The sequence below is a fragment of the Oculina patagonica genome, chromosome 13 (assembly GCF_052425735.1).
Source record: "Oculina patagonica isolate OP01 chromosome 13, crgOcupat, whole genome shotgun sequence".
Taxonomy (NCBI): Eukaryota; Metazoa; Cnidaria; class Anthozoa; order Scleractinia; family Oculinidae; genus Oculina; species Oculina patagonica.
This window is the reverse complement of record NC_135770.1, coordinates 35,069,656-35,094,026: the sequence shown is the minus strand read 5'-3', so window position 1 is coordinate 35,094,026 and position 24,371 is coordinate 35,069,656. Positions and strand designations below refer to the sequence as shown.

General features: G+C 37.8%; 3 protein-coding genes and 2 long non-coding RNA genes across 5 annotated transcripts; 3 read left to right on the top strand and 2 right to left on the bottom strand.

The window, feature by feature from the left end:
* Position 1: 1 nt before the first annotated feature.
* On the bottom strand, positions 2–7,086 carry LOC144634784 (damage-control phosphatase ARMT1-like). Its single transcript, XM_078493818.1, has 5 exons — positions 6,854–7,086; positions 4,647–4,752; positions 3,732–3,970; positions 2,552–2,723; positions 2–1,720 (listed from the first exon to the last, which is right to left on the bottom strand). Exons 1-5 carry the CDS (start codon positions 6,901–6,903, stop codon positions 962–964), a joined length of 1,326 nt encoding a protein of 441 aa, XP_078349944.1. The 5' UTR covers positions 6,904–7,086; the 3' UTR covers positions 2–961.
* LOC144634785 (uncharacterized) lies at positions 7,079–10,721 on the top strand. The gene is made up of 5 exons (XM_078493819.1): positions 7,079–7,223; positions 7,881–8,023; positions 8,525–8,600; positions 9,062–9,191; positions 10,045–10,721. Exons 1-5 carry the CDS (start codon positions 7,102–7,104, stop codon positions 10,429–10,431), a joined length of 858 nt encoding a protein of 285 aa, XP_078349945.1. The 5' UTR covers positions 7,079–7,101; the 3' UTR covers positions 10,432–10,721.
* A 1,379-nt stretch (positions 10,722–12,100) lies between these two features.
* LOC144634787 (uncharacterized) lies at positions 12,101–15,291 on the top strand. Its single transcript, XM_078493821.1, has 5 exons — positions 12,101–12,222; positions 12,661–12,968; positions 13,419–13,505; positions 13,859–13,948; positions 14,067–15,291. Exons 2-3 carry the CDS (start codon positions 12,662–12,664, stop codon positions 13,427–13,429), a joined length of 318 nt encoding a protein of 105 aa, XP_078349947.1. The 5' UTR covers positions 12,101–12,222; position 12,661; the 3' UTR covers positions 13,430–13,505; positions 13,859–13,948; positions 14,067–15,291.
* Positions 15,292–21,314: 6,023 nt separating this feature from the next.
* Positions 21,315–22,059, top strand: LOC144635150 (uncharacterized). Its single transcript, XR_013567328.1, has 2 exons — positions 21,315–21,893; positions 21,931–22,059. It is a non-coding gene; the product is annotated as an uncharacterized LOC144635150 (long non-coding RNA).
* LOC144635149 (uncharacterized) lies at positions 21,987–23,853 on the bottom strand. The gene is made up of 2 exons (XR_013567327.1): positions 22,526–23,853; positions 21,987–22,099 (listed from the first exon to the last, which is right to left on the bottom strand). It is a non-coding gene; the product is annotated as an uncharacterized LOC144635149 (long non-coding RNA).
* Between the last annotated feature and the right edge of the window lie 518 nt (positions 23,854–24,371).

Genomic DNA, 24,371 nt, shown 5'->3' with positions numbered 1-24,371 from the left:
ATTGTTGATACTTTTATTATTTCTCTCTTCCACTATAAAAATGACATACACTGTTATGGCACCAGTAAAGTTGGTGACCTAATTCTGCTTACAATATCAATACATTACCAAGTAGTTTAATTAACAGGTAATAAGATAAGAGAACCCATTAAATAGACTGAACTACCAGTAAATACTAAAAGCAATGTATGACAATCAGTAAAGGTAACAAAACTGTGGAAACAAAGAAAATATTTTAGAGCAGAAAATAAACAACAACAACAAAAATATTTGCTTTTTCCTGGGGAACACTTTTGAAAGTTTGGGAGAACTTGAAACACCTGCTGAGTCAATTGCTTATGGCTTGGGTTTTCACAGCTTTTCTTGTTTTCTCATTCACTCATATTGCTGTTACTTTGTAAAAACACAAAGCCTTTTGATAAAAAAGTCCAGGTTCAAGCCCAGTAAAGCCACATACAAACACTACATTTTGAATCTCTTGTAAGCGGACACCTCTCCAAACTGGACACTTTTTCTGGTCCCATTATTATTCGCTCATAGAAAATTCGGGATTGTAGTTTGGCTGTATGCACAAATTGTTTGGACAACCTGGGAAAGCAAATACTCCCAGTTGTTCCATGCTATCGAAATTATAAATAAGAATAAATACGAACTTTATTATTGTGTCGAGAAGTCTCTACTAAGCATAAAATGTTAGCTAATAGGGGACACCTAACTACAAGTTTGGGGTGCGTCTTATAACCGGGTGGGGCTTATAACCAAATAACTACATGTACGGTACAATAATAAGTAATAAATACAATAATAAAAACTACAATTACGTATATAAAAAACACATGCTAAAGTGCTGGCCCGGTATATACCACCTGCCAATATTACTGCATTTGGACCACTTTAGATGTGGAAGTAGTGAAACATAAAATGTAAAAATTTACCTAGTAATTATTAATTCATTTGAAAATCATAAACCCAGTGATGGGGCATATTGGATAATGGCATAACTTCCTGACGTCATCCAGTCCTTGCTTATGGCCTCCAGTTGATTATCCTGACCAGGAGATAACCCAACTTGCACATCTGCCTTGAGAGTCCTCAACGAACACAGTGGGGCTGGCAAGAATCCCCAGAGAGCTTCTGTGAAAGGGGTTGTGTGAGGCCATTTACGATCTCCGACCAACTTGCGATAATTCAGGTCACCTTTGAAGAATATTATTTTAGCTCCTGACAGCTCTTCATACAAATCAGGGGCAATACTTTTCATTTCACTAAAATCTTGAGCTAGTGTCCAAAACGGGTGGCTTTGCAAGACAAATGATCCATCTTGGAAGCGTTGAAGCCAGCGATCTCCTAATAGCGATAAGTACTTGTTTGAAGAAGTCTTCATCTGCTCAGCCATCCAAAGTACATCCTTCTTGCTAGCGTCAGAAACAAACCAGGGAATTTCCTTTGTGTGGAGGTGAATTTTGTTTGCAAAATTTGCATGTAATAGGAATTCTGCAAAGCACAAATCTGTAAAAAGTTCAAAGCCAGAGTTATCCAAGACAAAGTCGATCCTGGTGGTTTTCCCATTGTGGATCACATCCCAGACATCTTGAGAATTGTCAACAATAATGTTGTCTTTCATGTGTTGAAGATGAGAAGTGTGGCCAGCAGCCCCTTGTTCCTCCACGATTTCTCCACTTGAGATGGAAAGGTCGCAACGGTTTCCCCACAAACAAAACTAGATGAGAGAAGAGATTAATTAGCAAAAGTATAAAGAGCTTTAAGTCATTTGAGTGTCACTTCCAGAACACTACTTTTAACCAATGTCATTTACCAACCCAATAAATTTGTGAAGTATTTATGTGGACAAAAAATGACCAGTTACCTTTCCACAGAAAAGAGCCTCAAAAGGTTGCATTGAAACATCAGTTGAAAAAAAACCCCTCAAATTCATCATGATTTTGAGAAGAGAGTTGACAATAGAATGTGCAGCTAAATACAGTTGAAAATACAGTGTGCAGTCATTACATACTACTTATTAACCGAAAGTGAGGTCATTACAGGGGAATCTCAGACCGAGGCCTTGATGTATTGACCGAGCGATAGCGAGGTCAATACATCAAGGCCGAGGTCTGAGATTGCCCTGTAATGACCGAACGGACGAGGTTAATAAGTTATTTATTATATGGCCTTTTAGCGCTATTCTAAAAATATCTAAAAAAAACACCGAGGTGAAACTCGCTCTCGCTCTCTGTGGCTCTCTTTGTCGCTCATACTAAAGACGTATCGGTATGCTAATATTTTTCTTTCAGTTATTGAAAAGATAGTTACATTTTGTCGGTATTTATTGTCGTTTTCGCAATTGCGCTAGTAGCTTTTACTCACAACTCAAAAAACCGTCGAGCCGAGAAAATTTTTCATAATGCCCGGTCATTACAAGAAAATAATGCCCGCTCAGCAGCCAATCAGAGCGCGCGTACTATTGTAGCCATATAATAAAACTAAGCAATGGATAAATGTGATTTTTTTGTTTGGTCTTGAGACACAAAATTCATAGATATTTCTGTACCTGTAGCAAAGTATCAAACATATTTTTCACATTCTGTCTGTCATCACCACCAACAGCTGAATTTTTTAGGGAATGATCAAGAAACTCTGCCAGGGAAATTGCCGAATCCTCAAGTCCTTTGAATGATGTTTCCTTCTGTTGCTGAAAAGGATCAAAGCTCTGATGATGCTTGCTGCAAAAATAATATCAAAACATAACATTCTTGTTAGAAACAAATACTAACAACTTATTATTTTTAACCTTCAAATTTTCATTAGAATTTTGAGGATTTTTCTTTACAATGTTTGAATATTTTCAATGAGATGTAGCAAGTGATAAACTAAGAAATTATTATCTTGACCATTCACTTAACTCTCTACACTTACATTAAAAGGAACATGCTTTATAAATCATTTAGGAAAAGTTGCAAACAATGTTTACTTTGCAAAATTGTAAACTAAGGGTTAACAATAGGTTGCCTTTGTGACCATCTATTGCAAATATCTGAAGGAGGAGATGCAAAGGCGAGGAAAAAAGGGGGTACCGGTACCTTATAATATGATGGCAAAAAGGGGCATGTGACAAGATTCCCAGAGTGTAATGATCATGAACTGTAAGGTTCCACAATTTTTATAACAGAAAAAGTGGCAGGAGCCACTGAAGAAGAGGTGGTAAATGTGAGTAAAATAAAATGACCCTCAAGCCTCCCCCTCCACCCCCCAAAAATAGTCCACCTGCAGGTATTTTCAGCTAATTGTGGTTGCTGCCCGGGGGGGGGGGGGAGGTACTTGGGATTTCAAGTAATGAGGATGATCAAAGAAGTTTTTTGGGTTTGAAATTTTTGATTCCGGGATTTTTTTGGGTAGGAAAATGTGGCAAGTATTTTTTGGGTATTAAAAACAATCTTAAGATTTATGGTAGTGTTTTGGCTCCCTAGTTTGAATAAACAAACACTTTCTAATGTTTTTCTTTGTGTTATATCATTCCCCCTTTCTGGAAATTTAACAGTCAGAAATTCTGTGTGGGATCTTTTGGGGGTTAATTTTTGGACCAGGGATTTTTTTGGTTTGTTGGAAGCCCTGGAGATTTTTTTGGGTCTTGATTTTTGCCCCCATTCAATCATCCCCGTCACTTGAAATCCAAGTATCCCCCCTGGGGATAGCTGATCCTGTCCGTTTTTATCCTTTAAAGTTTTACTGACCTCAAGGCAAATGCTTCATAAATCTTGCGGTACATGTAGCATTCAACAATAAGCCAGGCTCCAGTAAATGAGGCAACCTTGTTTTCGTCAACCAGTGACTTGCTGTTGTTGATGGTGTCATTCCAAATCTGCACATCTGCTCGATCATCTTCCATCAGCATCAGTGGCTTGTTGGTTTTCATCTCATATCGTAGTTTAGAGAGCTTTGCAATTACTGTTTTGCTATCCTCAGTTTGTTCCTGGTGGAGTTATAAAACAGGTTGCACATATGTACTTGGAATTATTTTTTGAGCCATGTAAAAGATAATAAGAAATAAGATGACAAATAAAACCTGCTATGTTTTGACATCCAGGTCAGAGAGTAAATGGGAAAGGGCATTGCTATATTCCAGTCTTCTCAGAAAAGGATGATAAACCGTAAGCCTGTTTCCTGCATCTTCAGTGTCACGGTCAGTAGGGGGCGTAAAAGAACCCAAACACTTATCGTAAAGAGTAGGGCATGGAGTTACCGGTGTTGTGGTCTGGTCTTTGCCCATTGTTCTGTGTGTACTGTTGAGGTGCTTGGAAATATTAGCTATATAAGCTACTCTTCAAATCCGAGGGTAAATAAAGTGATGATGATGATGATTGCTGATAACTTTACTTTCCTTACCCATCCATGTGTGCCAAAATATATTGCCACTGCACTCACAAGATTATTATAGTCTTAAAAATTATATAATAATGACACTAACTCTTAAAACTTGAATGATTTTAGTGTAAATTATAAGCCAATAATAGGACAAATACATTTTCCCTCGGTCTGTGTTTTTATACAGAGCAGTCAATATTTATTTCACTTCATGATGTTTCCCAGTGACACCATAATGGTAAATTAGCTTTCTGTCCCTAATCTTGATCTAATTTATTTCCAACCTGTTGGTTTTCCTCTAAGAATGCCGAAGCTCGTCGGTGCACCAAATCAATGACTTTGGTCAGAATGACTGGTAGTCTATCTCGAATTGTTAGATAAGCAAATGACCTAAAAGGCAAAAAAAAAAAAATTGAAATATTTTTAGCGGAGCTCCTGTGCATGCCGAAGGCGCGCGCGAGCGGAGCATCCATAAGTAAGAGAAATTGGTAACCCATGCATTTGAGTTTTCATGGTCATCGTGGCTAGCGGCATTGTTCACGGGCGCGTCCGTCCGTACATACGTAGCCCACTTCATACATTAATAGCAGCTAACCCCTTTGATACTGGGCATCTATGTTATGTACAATTGACAGCTGTCAATACAAGGTGTCTGCTGACCAGTATCACGTGACCATATCGCGGGCTCAGGTGTTGAACTCATCGAGGCCACTTGTTTTTTTTTTAAAGTTGACCGCTGACCAGATAGTGTTTTTCTATTGGATTGCGGGCTCAAGTCCTATTTTTTCCCAATCTGCAGATCTGTGGTCATTGAGTTCAAATATTCAAATAAAGGGCAAAGTAAATTACAGTGTAACCTCGATTTAACGAACCTCTATATAGCGAAGTCCTTGATATAACGAACAATATTCTTCGCCCCAGTGATAGTAAAATGTATGAGAAAGTACCTTGATATAACAAAACCTCGTTAAAGCGAACAAATTTTGCCAGTCCCTTGGTCCTTCGTTATATCGAGGTTCCACTGTACCGGGGAACTCCGCTTTTAGGCTTGGCTAAATCTATTTAATATTTTACCACAACTGACAAGAGAGAACAAATATATGAGTGGCAATACAAACAGACCATAAGACTGTGACTCAGGTTATCCTCTTAGAAGAATTACCCCAGGAAGGAGAGAGACTCTTTATAAAACACTGACAGGGAAGTGTGTAGTGAAAAAAATTAACCAATCAAAATTGCAATAATTGCATTAAATTCTTAGCATGCGCTAGCTCATAATCTTATTTTTGAGCAAGCTTGGTTGAATAAAGTTACAGTTGATTAAATTCTCCTGTTTTATCGTCGTTTGGTAGTCTGGAGAACTTTACCTGGATACACTTAATAAATTTCTATAGTATTTAGAAGAAATTTACGGCGCTTAGGTTGGATTTTAAGTTACTTACTGCAAAACCGAAAATTTTGTTGCGTGTATCATAATAATGTGTGTAAAGTATTCGCGTACAAACTCTTTGTGTTTCCAAATATAGTACTTGGCAAAAGTGAATAAGTATTCAAAAGCTGTGAATGCACATTTCAGGTTTCAACCCTTATGAGTTTCTGGTAATAAATAAAAATGGATATAAAACAAAGGAAAATATCCAGATTGTACTAAGGGTAAAATTGAACCATAACAGGTACATGTACATTTATACATAAGGGTCTACAGCTGTATGTTATATGTTCCTTTCATATATATGTCAACAGTGACTGTGCATGTTACCAGGGTACATTCCATGTACATGATGCGCAGAAGATACGCCAAAGTTTTTCTATAGGTCTATGCCAAAAGGGGGGAAGTCTCGAGCCATGGGGCCCATACTGCCTGAGCTTATCCCGGTTTCCATAGCATTAAGCGGCTAAGAATATTTCTCCATCGCACGGTACCCTTCCCAAGTGTCAAGTGTCTTGCCCAAGAGCACAACACAGTGACCCCGGCCAGGCCTTGAATCCGGACCGCTCGATCCGGAGTCCAGCGCACTAACCATTAGGCCACTGCGCCTCCCACAGGTCTATGCCAAGGTCCTTTATTATTCATACCAAGCCTAAAATAAGTCATCTGTACGGCATTTCAAAGGTGCTGAGTACAATCGTTCGCCAGTATGCTGCACAATTTTGAAGTCCATGCCTGATCTTCGGTGTAACCTAGGTAGAATGCAGCCTGGGCATGTGAGCAATAGCTTCCACATTAGTCTATCACCTGTCTATTGGTCAACTGACAACAAGCAGACTACAAGGGAGTGAGGGGGGGGGGGGGGGGGGACTCTTGGATTTGACTGTTACATAAAAGGAACGAATACAATCGTTCGTTATCCTTATGCTGCCCTCACTGGGAACAAACATAAGCGAAAAAAGGATAAAGACTTTTTTTCTTGTGCTAATGTACAGTGAAAACAAGCATGAGAATAGTGCTCAATAGTGACTGACTAGAATTTCTATTATATAGCAAACGCACCCTTCATCTTTTCCGGATAATGGTTCTGGTCTTTCCCCAGCTGTAGACATGGCTCAAGGTACTATCTCTATGGAGAATCTAAACAACAGAGGGCTAAAATGGAGCAAACGCCGGTACAGGCTGAATTAAACGTCCACAATCGAAAAGAAGGAAAAAATTTTCCCGAGATCTCACCAAAAGAGGTCTGGGAACAAGTATATCAATGCTAGTTCCCAGTCTATTTCGGATGTAGGAATGCAACATGGCGGATGATGGAAGTAAACTTCGCAAGCAAAGATCTGTCATTTACTCTGTTGCGACATCATCCCGAATTCCTGGAGGAAACGGCAAATCTTTTAAATTCTCAATGGAAGAAGAGTCTTACTGGCAGGTGAACACTGATTTTGATATCAGTAAACTGTAATTGAATATTTAAACAGCAACAGAAAATTAATACTATTTAATTATATTATTATTATTATTATTATTATTATTATTATTATTATTATTATTATTAAAATATATTATTATTATTATTATTATTATTATTATTATTAAAAGATATTTGAAGAGTTTTTTATTAAAGAGTCTGGGAAGGTTTTTATTATAATTATATATTGTTTTTATAATTATTAATAGTAACTGGACTGAGTGGAGTAAAATTCAGGGAGTAATCGGGCAAGTTTATAATTTCAAAATCAGCTGAGCATCATATGAATAACAAATTTCTAATTTAGGAAGTCTTTGAGAACCTTTTTTTGTGTGAAAATTAAGTGAAGAATATTATTTAATTATTCAATAAGTTTTACAAACAGCAAACAACAAGAAAGAACCCATCTAAGTGCGAATGTTGTAGGTGTCCAGTTATAAAAAGTTGTAATTGGACAGCTGTAATTGGACACCCATGTGATTCCATGCCAATTACATGGCAAATAAGCATTTGCAAAACCAATCAAAATCGAGAATTTTGTTTTAGATGCGATTATTTTTATTATTGAATATTAATTGAATATTTTCACATATTACTATATGTTTCTTTACTTAACAGACTTCAATACTTGGAAGAAGGTCAAGATAACCTTCCCTGCTCACTTATTCTCCTACAAAAAGATCAAGGTCAAACAAGAGTTATTGGCCACAGCAGACTCAACCAGGTTCTTGAAAAAACAAATGCAGTGTTTGTGACATGTGGTGAGGACAGAGGAGCAGAAATTTTATTTAAAAAAAAAAAAAACTATACTGCAACAAACAAATAAGGAAAACAAGGAAGTGTTCATTATTTACATTTTAAAGGCCAAATCTCATAGACTCATGTATAAGGTTTACCAAACCTCCCAGATATGGACGAAAGTGCCTAAAGTACATATTTCCACTTAAATTTTGCCAATTTTAGGGGATTTTTTTGGCAATGTAATGCATTTTGATTGCTGAATCGTGTAGCCCTTTTTTGGTCTGCTATATAATTTCGGGGTTCCACAAGAGGTACCTGCCATGAAATTGGTGATCCCCCGGATCTGGAATTTTTTTAGGTTGACATCTCTGTATAGTACCTCAAAAGATTCTGAAATGCAGGACAAGGGGGTCTCAACTTCCCGCATAAGTTTAAACACTCACTTTAGTTTGATTGTATTTGAGTTTATTTCATTCTGAGTTACATTCATTTTTTAATATATATATTTTTCTTGGCTTAAGTTATTGTAGAGAAGACACAGAGAGGATGTGGTCTTGGAAAAAAACTTATGCAGCTGACAGAAAACTATGCATCTCAGTAAGAAAATCCCAATCATATTCATATGATTGTTCAAATTTTTTGACAGTTTTATTTTTTCACGTGCATGTATACTCCATGAAAACCTTGTTAAATATGTTGGTTAAAATTTCACAAGTCAGAGAAATTTTCCTCTGTCAAGTTGAATTCAAAGTTTTGTTCAACTATGCTAGCTTTAAATAATCAACCCTCCAAGTTAAGACCATTTTAATCACAATAGCGACTAAAATGCTGGCGACTGAATTGGAACCGTAGTCGCCGCCTGGCGACTAAAATTGAGAGAAGGATTCAAAGCGTGAACTAATTTAACGACAAATTTTTTTACTGACGACCAAACTTGAGCATGGTGGCCAAATGGCCACTAAGGAGAAAAATAAACTTGGAGGGTTGATGATGTGCAAATATGATATTTCCAATCTTATCTGAAACCTGATCTCCTTTTAATTTAATTCTGGTTATAGGTTAGGATGTACAGCTATCTATCTCTCAACTTTTGATAAGTATGAGTTTTATAAACACCTTGGTTATCAATGCTGTTCCCAAGTCACCCAAATGAAAGCCACCAGAGGAAGTCTGTTTACTGTCTCCCAGGTATTGTATTAATTGTAATTACATCAATTTTTTTTAAAACAGTTCAATTATCTCTTATTTTATTGGTTAATAATACAGATTCATATGTACTGTGCCCACTAAGGCTGGCTAAACAGAACATCTGGTTATAAACACGCAAAAAAAAGTAAAGAAAAAAGAAGACAAAATCATGCATCTTCCTATCTAGCTTAAACACTTCAGTTATTTATGAGAGTAGTCAGGAAATGTAGAACTGAAGACATTCCTCGGCAGTTCCTTCTTTCTAAATTTCTCTTGAGTACAAGGCATATTGTATGACAGTGTAGAGTGATTTTTACTTGAGTGTCGTAAGTAACTCACATTTACTTTGGTTTGGCATTACTCTCTCTGCCACTTTCTCATCCAATCAGGAGTTAAAGGAGTAAAACCAAAACCAATCGTGATTCGCTTGCACGCATTTTCTTGTGCTTTACACTGGCTACATGTAAGTCTTACTTTGTAAAGTTTTGATTGGTTCACTGGATTTTGTGCGTCCTTTTTGACTGGCCAGAGTGATTTTTTTTTTGTGGGTCTCAATTGAAAATCGCTCTAATGCATTCTGTACATTGTTGTGTGATTTAATACAAGCTAGTCAATGTTTTCTTTTAATTTTGTAAATACATAATGTCCACTGTAACCATCAAGCAAACTGTGGAGATTTGAATATAAATAACTAGATAAATATTTTTCACATATCCAAGACTCTTTTCAACTCGAGAATCTCAAATTGCAAATATTCTTTTTGCCAAATATGCCCCACTTCTAAACTCTTGCAATAAAAAAAAAATGCTTATGGCAATTATTTTTGTTGTTGTTGTTGTTGTTGTTGTTGCAGCTTGCATTGTTACGAGAGCAGTTTGGAGAGAGAGAATCTCAAGAGGAATCTCTGGAAGATCAAGAGAAAGCCAAACATGCTGACTGCAGTCCTAAAAATTGTGTGATAAATCAAAAACTTCCTGATGATACTAGAAACCCTAAAACAAGTTTTCACAAACAGGGGATAAATGCTGGTCAAAATGAGCCAGAGCAACAAGAGAAAATATGTCAGGACTCATTATCACCACAAGAAGCAGTCACTTCTACCTTAAGGCCACCCCCACCCTCACTGCCACCACCACACCCAGCTCCAGCCCCACCCCCACCCCCTCCTGCACTAAAACTTCCAACCAGTCGAGTGAGATCAATTCTAAGTAAACCAATATGGATGATGAAAGAAATGTAACATCATGATAACCACTTATAAATGAAAATATTGTGACCTTGGGCAGGTTTAAACAGGGGCAAAAATTCAGAAAAGGGGGGGGGGGAGGTAAGGTGCAAACATTTCAGCAAGGCAGCAACCTTCCTCCATACCCACAACAAACTCCTGAAAGATGGTTGCTTACATTTTTTAAACGCATTCAAGGAGCAGGGGGGGGGGCACGGCCACCTCAGACCGCACTAAATCTTTGCCCTTGTTAAAGAATAAATCTGGGCAGAAACTATTCTTGTGAGCGGTTCATTTCTGTAGTCTGCGAGCAAGTTCCCTGGTTTTTTTTTTTTTTTTTATAAAAAAAAAACCCTAAAAACCCCCCTTAACAGCCTGCTTGCAGACTACATTTTAGTGGTCCGTGTTCTACTGCTTCAGACTGCTAAGTAATCCTTTTCATCCTGGGTCAGCTTGTCAAATAATAAAAGGTTCAAGAATGCAGTTGTTGTCATTTCTTTGTCGACGCTGTTCATTACCAGTATTTTTACAGCTGTTGCACACTGTTTAACAATTTTTGATGAGGATCTTTGATTTTATTATCGCTGTGTAACAGATACTGATTATTGGATTTCTATGCAGGTCTTTGCTCATTCAGTGCCAATCTATAAACACAGGCAGACAATCCGGACTGTTTGAGGCTGCGTGACCTCATGATCTATATTTTGTCGTCGTGACATACATTTGCTGTAATTTGTAATGGTTAACCTCGGCTAGAGTCAACTAATGACAAGAAATGCTCCATAAATTACTAAATCTTGCATTTTTTACCCTAATTTGCAGTCTACTGTAAAATATAAGCCAGATAAATAAAGTTCACTTACCTTTTGACTTTTGTGTGGTCTTTTGTGATTTGATGGGGTTTTGAGTCCATTAATCAAATCACAAAAGTTCACGCAAAAGATGAGTGAACTTAATTTATCTGGCTTACAGTAGATCACAGTTTGGATCAAAAGATGCAAAATTCAGCATTTCTCGTGATCAGTTGAATCAAGCTGAGGTCAGTCATAACAGATTACAGTAAATGTATGCGATCAAAATAGATCGTGACGTCACGATTGTCTGCCTGAGCTATAAATAGGCTTTTGTCCACAGGTACTGTGCCCATTTACTCACATTTACGTCAAAAACCAAGAATGGCACTGCTTTGATTTCTCCCATCTTTTAATACTCGCGCGATCGCTGTATTGTTACTGAAAAGCACTTCTCTGGGAGTTGCCAAAAATGAAGTTTATTTTATTGTGTCTTTTTACTCGTGATCAATCATTTTATCCTGAGCGACGCGCGTGAAAGTCTCGAGCACGCACGTACGGACAACGGATGTGGGGAAGTGGGACGAAATTGTGCAAGCTGTCATACCTGACACCCGCTCATGCACGTACGCATCAGTGAATAAAAACATCGCTGGGTTAAAGATGGAAAAGGAAAGCATCATTTTCCCCAATTTTTTTGCCGTCTATTTAAAGATGAACACAGCATCATATGAACACAGGATGGATTGAAAAACACTTGAAAACCGAAACAATATTTTTCCCTGACTGAAATCCTGTAAGCGCACGTAAACAACTCATGACGTAATTCCTTGACGTCACATGTATTATTCACGCAGCGCGTGATTGGATTATTTCCCAACTTTCTCGAAAGATGATTGGTTGAAAACTTGATTTGAACCGGTTTTTCTTGTTTGACTGGTTAGGTGTGCCTTTACGTATCTGCAACGTTTGTTGCGTTGTTCAGTGTTTGGGGCATCCGTCGAGCAGTGTGGAAGTAAGTTGTGTTGCTCTGTTTTTATGTCTTTGCGCTTTACGTATTCCATTATCTAGCGCAGAAAATTACCAAAATATCTGTTCGTGGGTTCGTGAAAAAGGTTTTGACAGAAGAGACGTCTTTACAGTTCATTTCTTCGCTTTAACTCAAGAGCGTCGCGTTTCAACGGGTATTGTTCACGCGTTGTCTTCGCTTCGTTGTGTTGTTTGGCACTGTCGTATTGCTATTTTCATCAAGAAATTCACATAGAAAAGAACTGCTTCTTTGACAGGAACTTTTAAGACCCAGCAAAAGACTGAAAAGTAGAAATTTACGGGTAAACTTGGTCTAAATTGAACTTGAGTTCGCCATTGTAAGCGCTGGCGAAACTTGATCCGTTGTGAAGGCTGGTAAAAATATTAGACCTAAACGTGTTTACCTGTTTTATTTGCGACATAGCATGCACAGCCGTCCAATTTTAAAGGCAAAACGTGGAAAACACTCAATTTATTCGGATAAAGAACTCTGGTCTTTACTAACGACATCTTTGGAGAAGAAGAAAGCAAACAAACGGAAAAGGGATCCAGACATGCTGCGGAACGCTGTATTGGAGCTAACAGTACAAAGACTCAACGAAGAGATTACGGAAAGATGTATGAAAAAAGCGAAGCGTCGAAAACTGGAGGAATCATACCAATGGCAGGAGTCACCGGATGGCCTTGGATGGAACATGACGGCTTCCTATCAAGATGACGATGATTTGCTAGGTATCGACGACTTCTTTCAGAAACTAAGTACTAGTTGTAAAACTCGGACAAGCATTTCCGACTAGTGAGATTGCTGTTTCCATTATTAATATCACTCGAGATGAGACGAAGCAAGGGATCTGTAAGTTTCATATCAAGAGACTAGAATATTCGGATGATATTCCAAGACTGATCAATCTATTCTTGTAAGTTTGGATCATTGCCATAGTGCAAGGTGGTAAAATAGATAGGAAAACAAATTGCTGCGTTTTATTTAATTAAAGTTTCTTTTTCATAAAAAAAATCAAAGAAAAAGAAGGAAAAAATCATACGTTTGACATCTGCAGAGAACTATTTTTATTGTAAATATTCTTATTTATTACAAAATTTGTAAATAAAGATGTATTTGAACGAATAACTGTTGAAGAGAGTTATGCCATTGTTTTAATCATGTATTGCTTGCTTTCACAGCTACAGGTTGAGCTTATTTTCCGTCAGCTGATGTTCTGGCTGTATCATCAATTGTCTTAAAAGTACATCTAAAGCTTCTCCTAGAAGGTATTGCATAGCAATAACACAGTACTCAGTTGAACTATCCAATTTTCACGAGAATTTTACCATTTCTTAACAAAACTAAGAAAACAGCTGTTGGGGTGTTAAGAACAAAGTCATTGCTTACTGAATGATGAATACTGGATGGTTGTATGCAGGAAATTTGTTGGCAATATTCCAAAAATCAGAGAAAGCTTATAGTTTCGAGGAATGGACATAATTAAAAAAAATGTGCCTGGGGTTGTAGTTTTGGAGGTGATAAGTTTTGGCTTATCAGGGCAGGGTCGTTGAGACTAAATGATTGTGAAAAATGGGGTTGGACAGGACTAAATCTTAAATACAAATCATTTCTTTTGAAGCCGACTGCAAGGCTGATGGCGATCTTGCTTGCCGCCACATCACCAGAGGTGGAAGGATTTTCAGCATTGGAAGGCAACTGAAGTCAACTGGTAAATGCAAAGCATTTGCCTATTATCAGTAAATTGTTTTAATAAAATTTCAATTTGAAAGACTGAGGGCTGTGTATGTTCAAAGAAGTCTAAACTATTGTTTTTGCCAACGTTACAGTTCATCTGAACATCTTCAGGAGGAGCTTTCATTGGAGGATTGTCTTGGGAGACAAGCTTAACGGCCAGCCATAAGGCTTGTTATTTAGTTATTAGATGCAGTTATTTGTGAAATTTGTAGAGGCATCTTAGCAAAAAATAAAGCAACAGTGGGTGGGTGGAAATAAATTAAGTGCTCAGCCCATGTGGGTCTAAAATCGTAAATTTTGAACATTTGAAACTGACACTGCTGCATATATGTCGTAGAAAGTAGTAAGATTTTAGTTGTAGTTACAGTAGGGTTTTTGCAACATGTGTTCCTTTGATTTGATCTAAAGCGGTAAGAAGGATCTGGCAAGCAAAATTCAAGTCACTTGGCCTTGCAAGGAAGAAAGGCAAGAGCGTTAAATACGACCTTAAAGATAAAGTTGAGAGCGCTATCAAGGGCAATGGAGAAAAGGAAGAAAAATGGTATTTAGGTACCTACCTTCACAAGTAGTAATTATTAAGTTCCTGGATATATCGTAAAACTATCACCATAAGAGTACTAGAAATCTTGGTTCGACGAGGCAGGACGCCTGGATAAGAAATTGAAAGTAGTTACCATACTTGAGGATGAATGTGTGATCGATATCTAGATGTTTTTTCAATGATTAGATTGTGGCGGATATGGTGTTGCGAAATGTTTTGCAGGTCCTTTATTGATTTATACACAAGCAACAAGGCTATTAGAAGTTAATTTTCTGGAAATGGATCACCAGGTATTTCAGCTACTCAGCCCCGTTTAGATCTACCACTATGGTCATCACTCTAGTTAGTACACTAAAAGCTGGTTCGAAGTACTTCGGTGTCATAATTTTTGTTCGAGAAGTAGCATTGGATAGGTTTGTGTGTTTTGTTTCTTTACCATCATGCAGTCAAAGTAGACTTGCAATCCAAGCCAGAGGGTGACTTGATCCAAGAGGATCTGGAGGGAAAAAAAGCTGTTGTCATTCTGACGGAAGCTGGAAACAAGCTATGTAAGCTATTATCTCTTCCGTGCGATATTTTGTTGATTAGTGTTCAGTGTAACGGTAGTGTAGTGCATAAGAAACATTTGCAACGTGTGTTGTATGCTATGAAGCTATTTTCAGCAGTGGAACTTGAATCGGCACAAAAAGAAGCATCCAGCCACAAGTGTTTGTATGGTGTCAAGTGATAATAAAGTGTTCTTAGGATTGCGCCAGCCATCCAGCCACTAAACTGAGCATCACTTTGTTTGCGTCTTGGTTTTTTACTTCAAAAGATTCTGGTAGTGTTCTTTACCTGCACTCTGCCCTGTAATGCATGGTAGGAATGTGTTAATGCATTGACGGTACTACCCTTTGTGACATCCAAGTTTGACATTTACAGTTGAGTTCATCAGAGACATCACTGTCCTCAGACTCGTAATAGATTATACAACCCCCATAATCATGACCATGCACAAGTTGGGTGATAACAGAGAACTGTTTTATTAGTGACATGACTGCAAAGAAAACTGTTTCCAAAAGAAAGCAGAATTATGACAAGGTAACATCCAAAGCAAGCATTTCTCATCATTTGGTAGCCATCCCTTTAGTGATGTTCCTGGGTGGTTTTTCTTCCTTCTCTCTGGGTGTGACTCTGAAGTTCGATAAAGATTTAAAAGCATTGCAAGGTATTTTTCTTCCTTCCCTCCGGGTGTGACTGAAGTTCCACAAGGTATGCGTTCGAAGTATTGTAGGTTTCATTTGCAGTGTTGTAGATTTCTTTTTTTTTAAGGCAGACCTTGGAAAATATTGAGCAAGAAGATTAAAGCATGAAGATGCTCTGCAACAAGTGAACCTAAAGTAGGACCTACAGAAATTGTCAATCAATTGGATTTTCAGGGTGTGAGAACTCTAGCAATGGCTTATTTGACAGACTAAAATTATGCATTCTACAATTCCATTTTTCACTGCAATGGCAAGTACGTACCGGGTAAGCATTTTCCAAGTTTGGATTAGCTTTAAGTGAACTTATGCATGGACATGTTTTGCCCAAAGTGCGCATGCTCTGAAGCTTTTTCAGCTCATAAAGCAAGAAGACAGTGCAGAAATGAGGGTAAAGAATTATTGCCTGTGGGATCAGTTCAGGGACTTCGATATTAGCAGTTCTCGTTATGCTGTTCGCCAATCACTTGGTGCTTGCCGTGAAAGGTAAAACAATGCGCATTTAAAGCTTGATTGGATTTAAATTTGATTTCATTTGGACTGGTATTTGGTTTGGGGTTTGTGTGCTACTTTTGCCCTTGCAGCATGTCAGCGCAAACATGTGGTTAGACCAGCAATACAGTAGAGCTGCTGATGCTGAAGACATTCCTTCCACATTTATACAAGAACAAGTGTCTTGGTTACAATTTTGCAACTTCCTGTGTGCCTCAGTGCAGCTAAGCGTGGAAACATGTTCATGATCTGTCAGGCATTTTGCCTTCTAAAACCACACGCAGTTCCTTACGCGCCTGTATTCTCTCGAGAAGGATCTAGTGATAGCTGCAACCTTAAGCCGCCAGTGCCTCAGACCGATTGCGTTTTTTGACTGGAAGGTAACGTCACCTTGAATTTGTTTGTGTGTTTGGCAATGTACATATGTGCATGTTATAAAACTGTTTTCAGAAGAATGATTCTCGCTCTTTGGACGGGAGAACTTTGGTGGTGAAGAATAATCTTGATCCAATAATGTCCAAAAGCTTATGGTGGACCTCCATCCTAGACTCCGGTGTTTGCTGCAAAAATTTACTCCTGCGCAAAGATCTGTTTTCTTGGCATGCGCTGCTCCATCTGGTATCCCATCAGTCACTGGGAGAGTCTCCAAGGTAATCACAAAATAATCGAAATGATCTTTATTTGAGACAATAACACAGGACTTCATGGCATGTGAATTACGGCAATATCCTTGATAATCCGGCTGTTAGCAATACTGTCGTTCAGCAGTACGTGGTATGTCCAGAAATGTTTTGACTTTTTTTTCGTCTTGTTTCCTATCCGTTTGCAAGTAATAACAATAGCTTAAGATTGTTATGCCTCGAAATGTGTGTGAAGCTTTTTCAACAGAATCTGCCCGTAATTCTGCATTTTGGTAAAAGGGGAACCTGGATCATTTCCATTTGCTCCTCCACTCTTTCAATCTCAGAATAGCGAAGCAACACCATTGGGCCTCTTTCCTTGAGCCGCTTTGTCAGCATTTGCCTTGCAACCAAAAGCATTTTAGTTCCACTTGTTGTTGCTGAAGCCCCAGTAGTCAGCATGGCAGGAAAATCCAATCGATAAAGCCCCTACCACCTTAAAGAGTAGCTTTCCAGTATGCAGTGCAGGTCGTGTGTTACCTGGTGAAGAAAAGAAGTTGGGTTTCAGAAGTAGAGCTATTTGACAGACATCTAGTGGGTTATTCTTATGCTCCTCCAAAAGTTGTGATTTGGGGATTCTTGGTACAAGTTGACCAGGCAAGTTAGGATAGCAATAATCTTCGCAACTTTGCAGAGTAGACTTGAACTGGAAAAAGCAAAGAACAAATAATGTGGGTATGAGCATGACATTCTATTGAAATTTGATAGCAGTCATTTCATTTCCAAAAATTTTTTTCTGTTTGTTGTGTATGCATACGTGTGTCCTTCCAGACAGTTTTTTTCAGGATTGAATCGGCAGCAATTTTCCGGATTATCAAGTGCTAATTCAAGTAAGATTTGCCTTTGTTCGCTACACAAAAGCAGCTACCCCAGCTTTGTCCAAAAACAACTGCCTAGCATTCAAGTAACAATAATTGTTGATCAGTGCAGCTTGGGAGAGTCCAGTCCAGTAAGCAGCCCTAGAGAATGACCTTAGTTAGCAGTCCTGTTGTACCCTAATGGGTCAAGCCATAGTTCCAGTATGCAGTGCCATAAAGAGACTTGTTTTTCGGCATCGATTAGGTTCCATGTAGATGTGTGTCTTTACAATCTATCCAAGATTTGTGTACAAGTTCCTCCCAATTCCAAGGAAAAGTAATCCAAATCACATTCCGTATTCTTGGTTGAGTTGCTTGCCGCTAGAAAAGTCTTCCTACTTCGCTAAATCATCTAAAAATTGGCAGTGGCACAGATTTCCTGACAAGGCTAGTGATTGCTTATCATCAGTTCAAGATTATTCCAGAGAAGTATTATAAGTAAGTGAGTCCAATTTCTCCAAATTCTCTTCGTAACAAAATATTTTTGTCAATTTTAAGTCGTCTTTGTGTATAGAAATGTGTGTGGTTTTTGTAAGGGTCTTTTTCAGGAAAGTAAATCCGATGATTTCAACATCAATTTCCCAGGATCACATTGCACTAAATTCCAAGTAAGATATGGTAGCAACCAAGCATCTTTCTCAGCATCCGGCTAGAAACCTGAGGTGTCGAGAGTAGCTCTAGTTAGCAATCCTGGAAAGTCCAGTCCAGTAAGCAGTCCAAAAGAGGGTCTTTACTCCTTAAAGAATACATACCATAGTTCCAGTATGCAGTGGGGGTTTTGTGTCCTTTGTCGCCCGTAGACGTGCAGTCTGTCTGTAACCTAAGTCGACATGAGTGAAGATAACAAACTGCCTGGCTGAGCATGGTTGGGTTCCAAGTTAAAGTCCTACTAAGAGTGAAACTCCACTAATAGTCGGGGCCCCTAAGAACTCCTAGCACGAGTTAAGCCAAATCTCAGTCTTCAGCCTTGGTCAAGTTAGTTGGGACACGGTCGTAATCATCCAGTAAGTACCTCAGTTGGCATAGCTCCGATTATCTGGTAAACACTACTAACCAATTCATACGTACACGACTATTCAAGAGTACTTAATGGTAACTAGCGAGTCTATGTAGAAGTATTTTGCATGTCTTTTTAAGAGTTTTTTTTATAGTGTCTAGGAATGTATGTGGTTTTTTAGAAGTCTTTTTCAGGGAGGTTAAACCAGCAATTTCAATGGTAATGTCTCCGGATCCAATTGGCCAAATTTCAAGTAAGATTCAGTAGCAGCCATCCCTTTCCTTGAGCGGCTTTCTTTGCGTCTGGCCAGAAACCCTTAGTGTCTAAAGTGGCCGTAGTTCGCCTACCCAGAATGTCCAGCCTAGTCCAGTAAGCAGTCCAAAAGAACTTTACCATCTCCTTAAGAGTAACCATGTATTTCCAGTATGTCCTTGGTTGTCTGTACATTGTGGCCTTTGTGTAACTGTGTGAAGATAGTGTCTGGCCGAGAATGGTTTTGGGTCCAGTTAGATGTACGTGTTAGAGTCCTGAGGTTTAAACTCCACCAGTAGTGAGGATCCCTGACCTCTTTGGCTCTCGTCGTCTCATCTTGGGTAATTATCACTTCTTTCTCATGCAGATCATCCAGTGATTATCAGTGAGTCAATGCGGTACTTTTAATTCATTTCCAGTTTTTGTCGTAGTGTCTGAATATGTGGTTTTAAAGTCTTTTTCAGAGGTAAATCCAGTGATTCAAATGGCGATTCCTCCAGATCTATTCACCAAATTTCATATTCAGGGCACCCTCCCTTGAGCAATTGCCTTTACATCTATCAAGAAGCCCATTGTATTCAAGATCCACTGTTCCAAAGTAGCTGTAGTTAACAAAGCAGAAAAGTGCAGCCCAGTAAGCAGTCCAAAAGAGCCTTTCTATTTGCTTAGCGAGTGTCCATAGTCCCAGTACTTACGTGGGTTTGTGTCTGTCACCTGTAGATGAATGTGTTGCCTATTTCATAGTGGAACTGAATGAAGATAAATAAGCGATTCCATCTTTTCAAACATGGGTTCGGGTCCATCCAAGTAGACTGTGTGTTAAGAATTCTTGGTTCTTCTGGCACCAATCATGGCGATTCCCATAAGAATTTCAGCACAAGGTAACTCGAATCAGTTGGTTGGGACAAGCATTATCACCCTGAACCTCGCAACCATTCCAAAAGCGCAAAACACCTGATGTGGAAATTGATCACCATTTTAATCAGTTTGAATAAATTAGAGAAGTATTACTAAGTCCAATGTTTGTTAGTTTGGACATTGTTTGTCAATGGAATTCATAATGTCTGTCTGTTTGTCAATGAAATTCATAATTGTCTGTCTGTCTTTATTACAATATGTACTTTTTTCAAAAAATCATAAATTTTGCATGTTTTGTGTATGTGGTTTTTGAAATGGTCTTTTTCAGGAAAGTAAGCACAGTGAATCGAAAGCAATTTTGCACTAAATCTTGAGTAAGACTCCAAAGCGGCCACCCCTAGCAACCTTGGCATTTTTCCAGAAACCCAAAGTGAACAATATCCATTGTTGCCAAAGAATCAGTAAAAGTCCTGAGCTGTAAGCCGTCCAAAACAAGCCTCCCCATTCCTTGAAGAGTAAGCGTAGCTTCATTGTTGTCTGTGATCTGTAGACGTGTGGTGTGTTTGGCAGTAGAAGTTGATGTTCTTTGGACTCCACTGGAAGTTGTGATTTTTGGGTAATTCCTAGCACAAGTCCGCCCAATCTCAACCTTAGCCTCTATCAACTTTCATAAGACGAACAATGGATTCCAAATATTGCGCAAAATGCCTCTGACACCCTGCTTTTAAGATTGCTAGTGAAGTAAATGGAAGGTCAGTTTCGTTCTAGCTTTCGAAAGAGTAGTGTTGAGCATTTGCATGGATCATGATTATGTTGAAGCCCTTAGTCAAGTATTTCGAACATTTTATATTTCTTTTAAAAATAACAATATATTACTATTTATCTTTCATAACATAAAATTATTAAGCTTGTTCTCAAAGTTACATTTGTATAGGGTCTTAAATAACATTATTCCTTTTTTGACTATTATGTGTTTAAAAATTAATTTGCAATAATATCAGTAAATAGTAGAAATCATAGCCACAAAAATATTCGTCAAAACAAACTGTCGATTATAACAGATGGTGTTTTCATAACATATTTTATCATTAATCAATTGAACGGAAATATTTTAGAAGTAAAGTAGTGTAGTCGAAACCAGTGCATATTTTATCAGTTTTAACAGCTATTGAGCATCACAAAAAGGAAGGCCTCTCTTTTGTTTCATGTGCTGCAGCATTGGCAGGTACTGACATCTAAAATTTCTTAAGTAAACTTAAAAGTGAAAACAGTGCATATTTTGTTTTTGTTTTTTTGGCAGTTAATACTAGCTAAAGCACTTTTCTAAGGGTACTAAACATAGAAGTTGAATAGCAGTTTAAAAAGGTGATGTTTTAACTTTCCTCATTACGCACATAAAGGTATGTTTCATATGCAATAATGGCATAAATCCTGTATCTAATCATCTTGTAATACCATTGTAATTATTTTGAACACCTGAAAAATATCAAATAATGGATAAAATTTTATGTTAGTTCACATGTAATTTTATTAATAATTTCATTATGGTATTTCATGATCACAAAAACATACATTAATTATTTTCTTTGCCACGTTTGTTATTATATAACAGTAACATTGTATGTTTGTGCTTCTTTGTCTAAAGGGAGTTGTAAGGTGTTTGTTGGGGTCCGTGTTTTTTGTTTGTTTTCTCTCATTTTCAGTCACAGGCTGGTAGAAATTGTGTCAGTTTAGATTGGATTCTCAAGGCGTATGGACAAGGCAAGCATAATCATCAATTTGTTTAACACTAACACACATTTACACTATTCATGTAACCGTCCTTTTAATGTATAATGAATGATAAAAATGTAATTTAATCCAAAACTTTTTGGGCCTGGTTTATTAAGATGGGAAATAATCATTTATTGAGCTTCCAATTATTAGAAGTTTTTTATGTAGAAACAGTGTATATTTTGTCAGTCTCTACAGCTTCTAGGATTCCGATCTTGCCAGACGAAGGTCAGCCCACAAACAAATTATTTTGTTGTCAAAAAAGTTGCATCCTTTTTTCAGAAAAACTATCAACACATGGCAATGATATCCAGGTACCGAGTCGATCTTTTTTTCATCTGAAACTTCGATTTCGAAAATTATTGTAGATATGGTGTATGTGCTCTGTTCAGTTCTACAGCAGTTTCCGTTGCGGATGAAATTTGCTCATCAGCCTAACTGTGAAGGAATTATCCGTGTTTTCCATTCGTGAAAGAACAGCAGCTGTGCAATGGATCGATGTAAGATCAAATATGTATTGAAATTGTGTTTTGTACTTCGTTCGAACTCTGTTCCACTGGACGCAGGTCAGCCTTCAATTCAATTTTACTAGCAGTTTTCTGTTTTCGAAACATTGCATATATTTTCACTTTCACAGCAACCTTTTGGGCCACCCAGTGAATGGTTTTATGTTTCCCCTAAATGGGATTCTACAAGTTATATACTACATTCTTGAAATCCAGGTACCTCATATTTTCATGAAGCTTTTGATTTGAAAAATTAGTGTAGATGTGGTGTATGCTCTGTTCAGTTCCAAGCGGTAATCTCCAAAGCAGGCGAAATGTTCATCAAAATGTTGTCCTTCATCAATACAAACGTACAGTGCTGGATTACCAAAGATCAGATATGTATTCTGTTGTGAATTGTGCTTGCAATTTTATTTTTTCGGTTATGCAAAGGGTGCATATTTTGTCGATCTCTACAGCTTCTTGCGTCTCACTGGATTCAGGTCAGCTTTCGGTTCTTTCTTTTTTTCTGACATCGGAATACTGGATTCCTATATAAGAGGTACCAAAATCAATATTTTGTTCTGTTTTTTAATTTCGAAATTATTGTGTGAGTGGTGTATACTCTGATCAGTTCTTCAGCATTTTTCGTGGTGGATGAAATTCAATTCAGTTCAACTTTGAAGGAAATGTGTCATGCTAAATGAATGCGAACAAAATCTTCTGTCTGGATGAAGTAAGATCAGAAATTTGTCTTATTCTGAGTTCTTTTATGTGCAAATGGTGCATATTTTGTCACTCTTCTGCAGCATTGAAAATTCTACTGGATGCAGGTCAGTCTTTGGTTGAAATTGACTCGTTTTGTCGAAAAATGGTGCATGTTTTATTTCCAATTTCCAGCAAACTGCCCGTCGTGATGGATTGAAGTACCTTTTCCTGAATATACACAAAGCTTTTGTGATCGTTCAAGTAAGATGCTGAATTTGGATTCCAGTTGTTCGATATCTTTCATGTTCAAACAGTGCATATTTTGTCGGTCTCTAAAGCTTCTAACAGACCACTGGATGCAGGTTGGACCTCACTCAGGTTTTTTTTCTTTGTTGCGGAAAATGTTATGTTTCTTTCAGTTTAACAGCAAGCTCCTTGCGCTCTTAATCCTTTGAATTCAAAGATGTCGGATTACCGGATTCTAGCAGTACAGGTACCCAGTCTAGATCTCTACTGAAGTTTTTGATTTTGAAATTTGTGTGGATGTGGTGTATTCTTGATCTGTTCTACAGCAGTTCTGTGGAAATAAAAATACTTGTGAGCTCAACTCGGGAGAATGTAATACAATGGTCTTGCATTTCACAAACGGTGCATATTGTCAGTCTACTGCTTCGAACTTTCCACTGGATTCAGGTCAGGCTTCAATTGCGTTTTGTCTATTTTACGTTATCGAAAACGTTGTGTGCTTTTGTCAGTTTTTCAGTAAGCTCTTGTTGCTGGATGCAAGTTGCAGTATCAGGTTAAAAATTTTTTATTTGCTTTTGAAATTTGTTCAGAGAATTAGGGCCATGTACTATTTTAGTTGTATTGTGCAAACAGTGCATACTTTATTCTAGTCTCAACAGCTTCGAAGCTTTGAAAGTGGATTCAGGTCAGATGAAAATTATTTTTGTGTTCTGTTTTTGTAATGTTCAAATATATCGTAGTGTCCTGTAAATTTTTTGTTTCTTGGAAAAAATGCAAAATATAATGCAATTTCTTGTTCCTGTATATTAAACATTATTTCTGTAAATATATAGTAGTGTTTCAGTAGCAAGAACGGTTTTTTTAAAGATAGATTTTTAATTTACTCCATGTAATGCAGTCATGTATCTGTAACATTAGCTGCTAAGATGTTAAAGTGAATTGTAAACCATGTATGCAGCAGTGTCCCTCTCCATGGGCAGAGCTTTAGTAAAACTACCTGTTAGGGGGTATTGTAAAAAAGATAAATTAGGTTAGGAATGATGTTGCTGTTGTGAGAAGCTGAAGAGACGTCCATGAGGGGAGACCTGAAGGATCAACTTTATAATAAGGTGAGTTGATTTTCCTGAAGGCCCCACTCCCCTGTATGGCTGAATAAAAAGAAGCCAAGTAATAATGGAAGTGCATTCTTTTAATATCTTGTCAGGAAGATGACTGAATATGAAGTCTGAAGGATGGCTCCATTGGCGATGGGATGTCATTCACATGT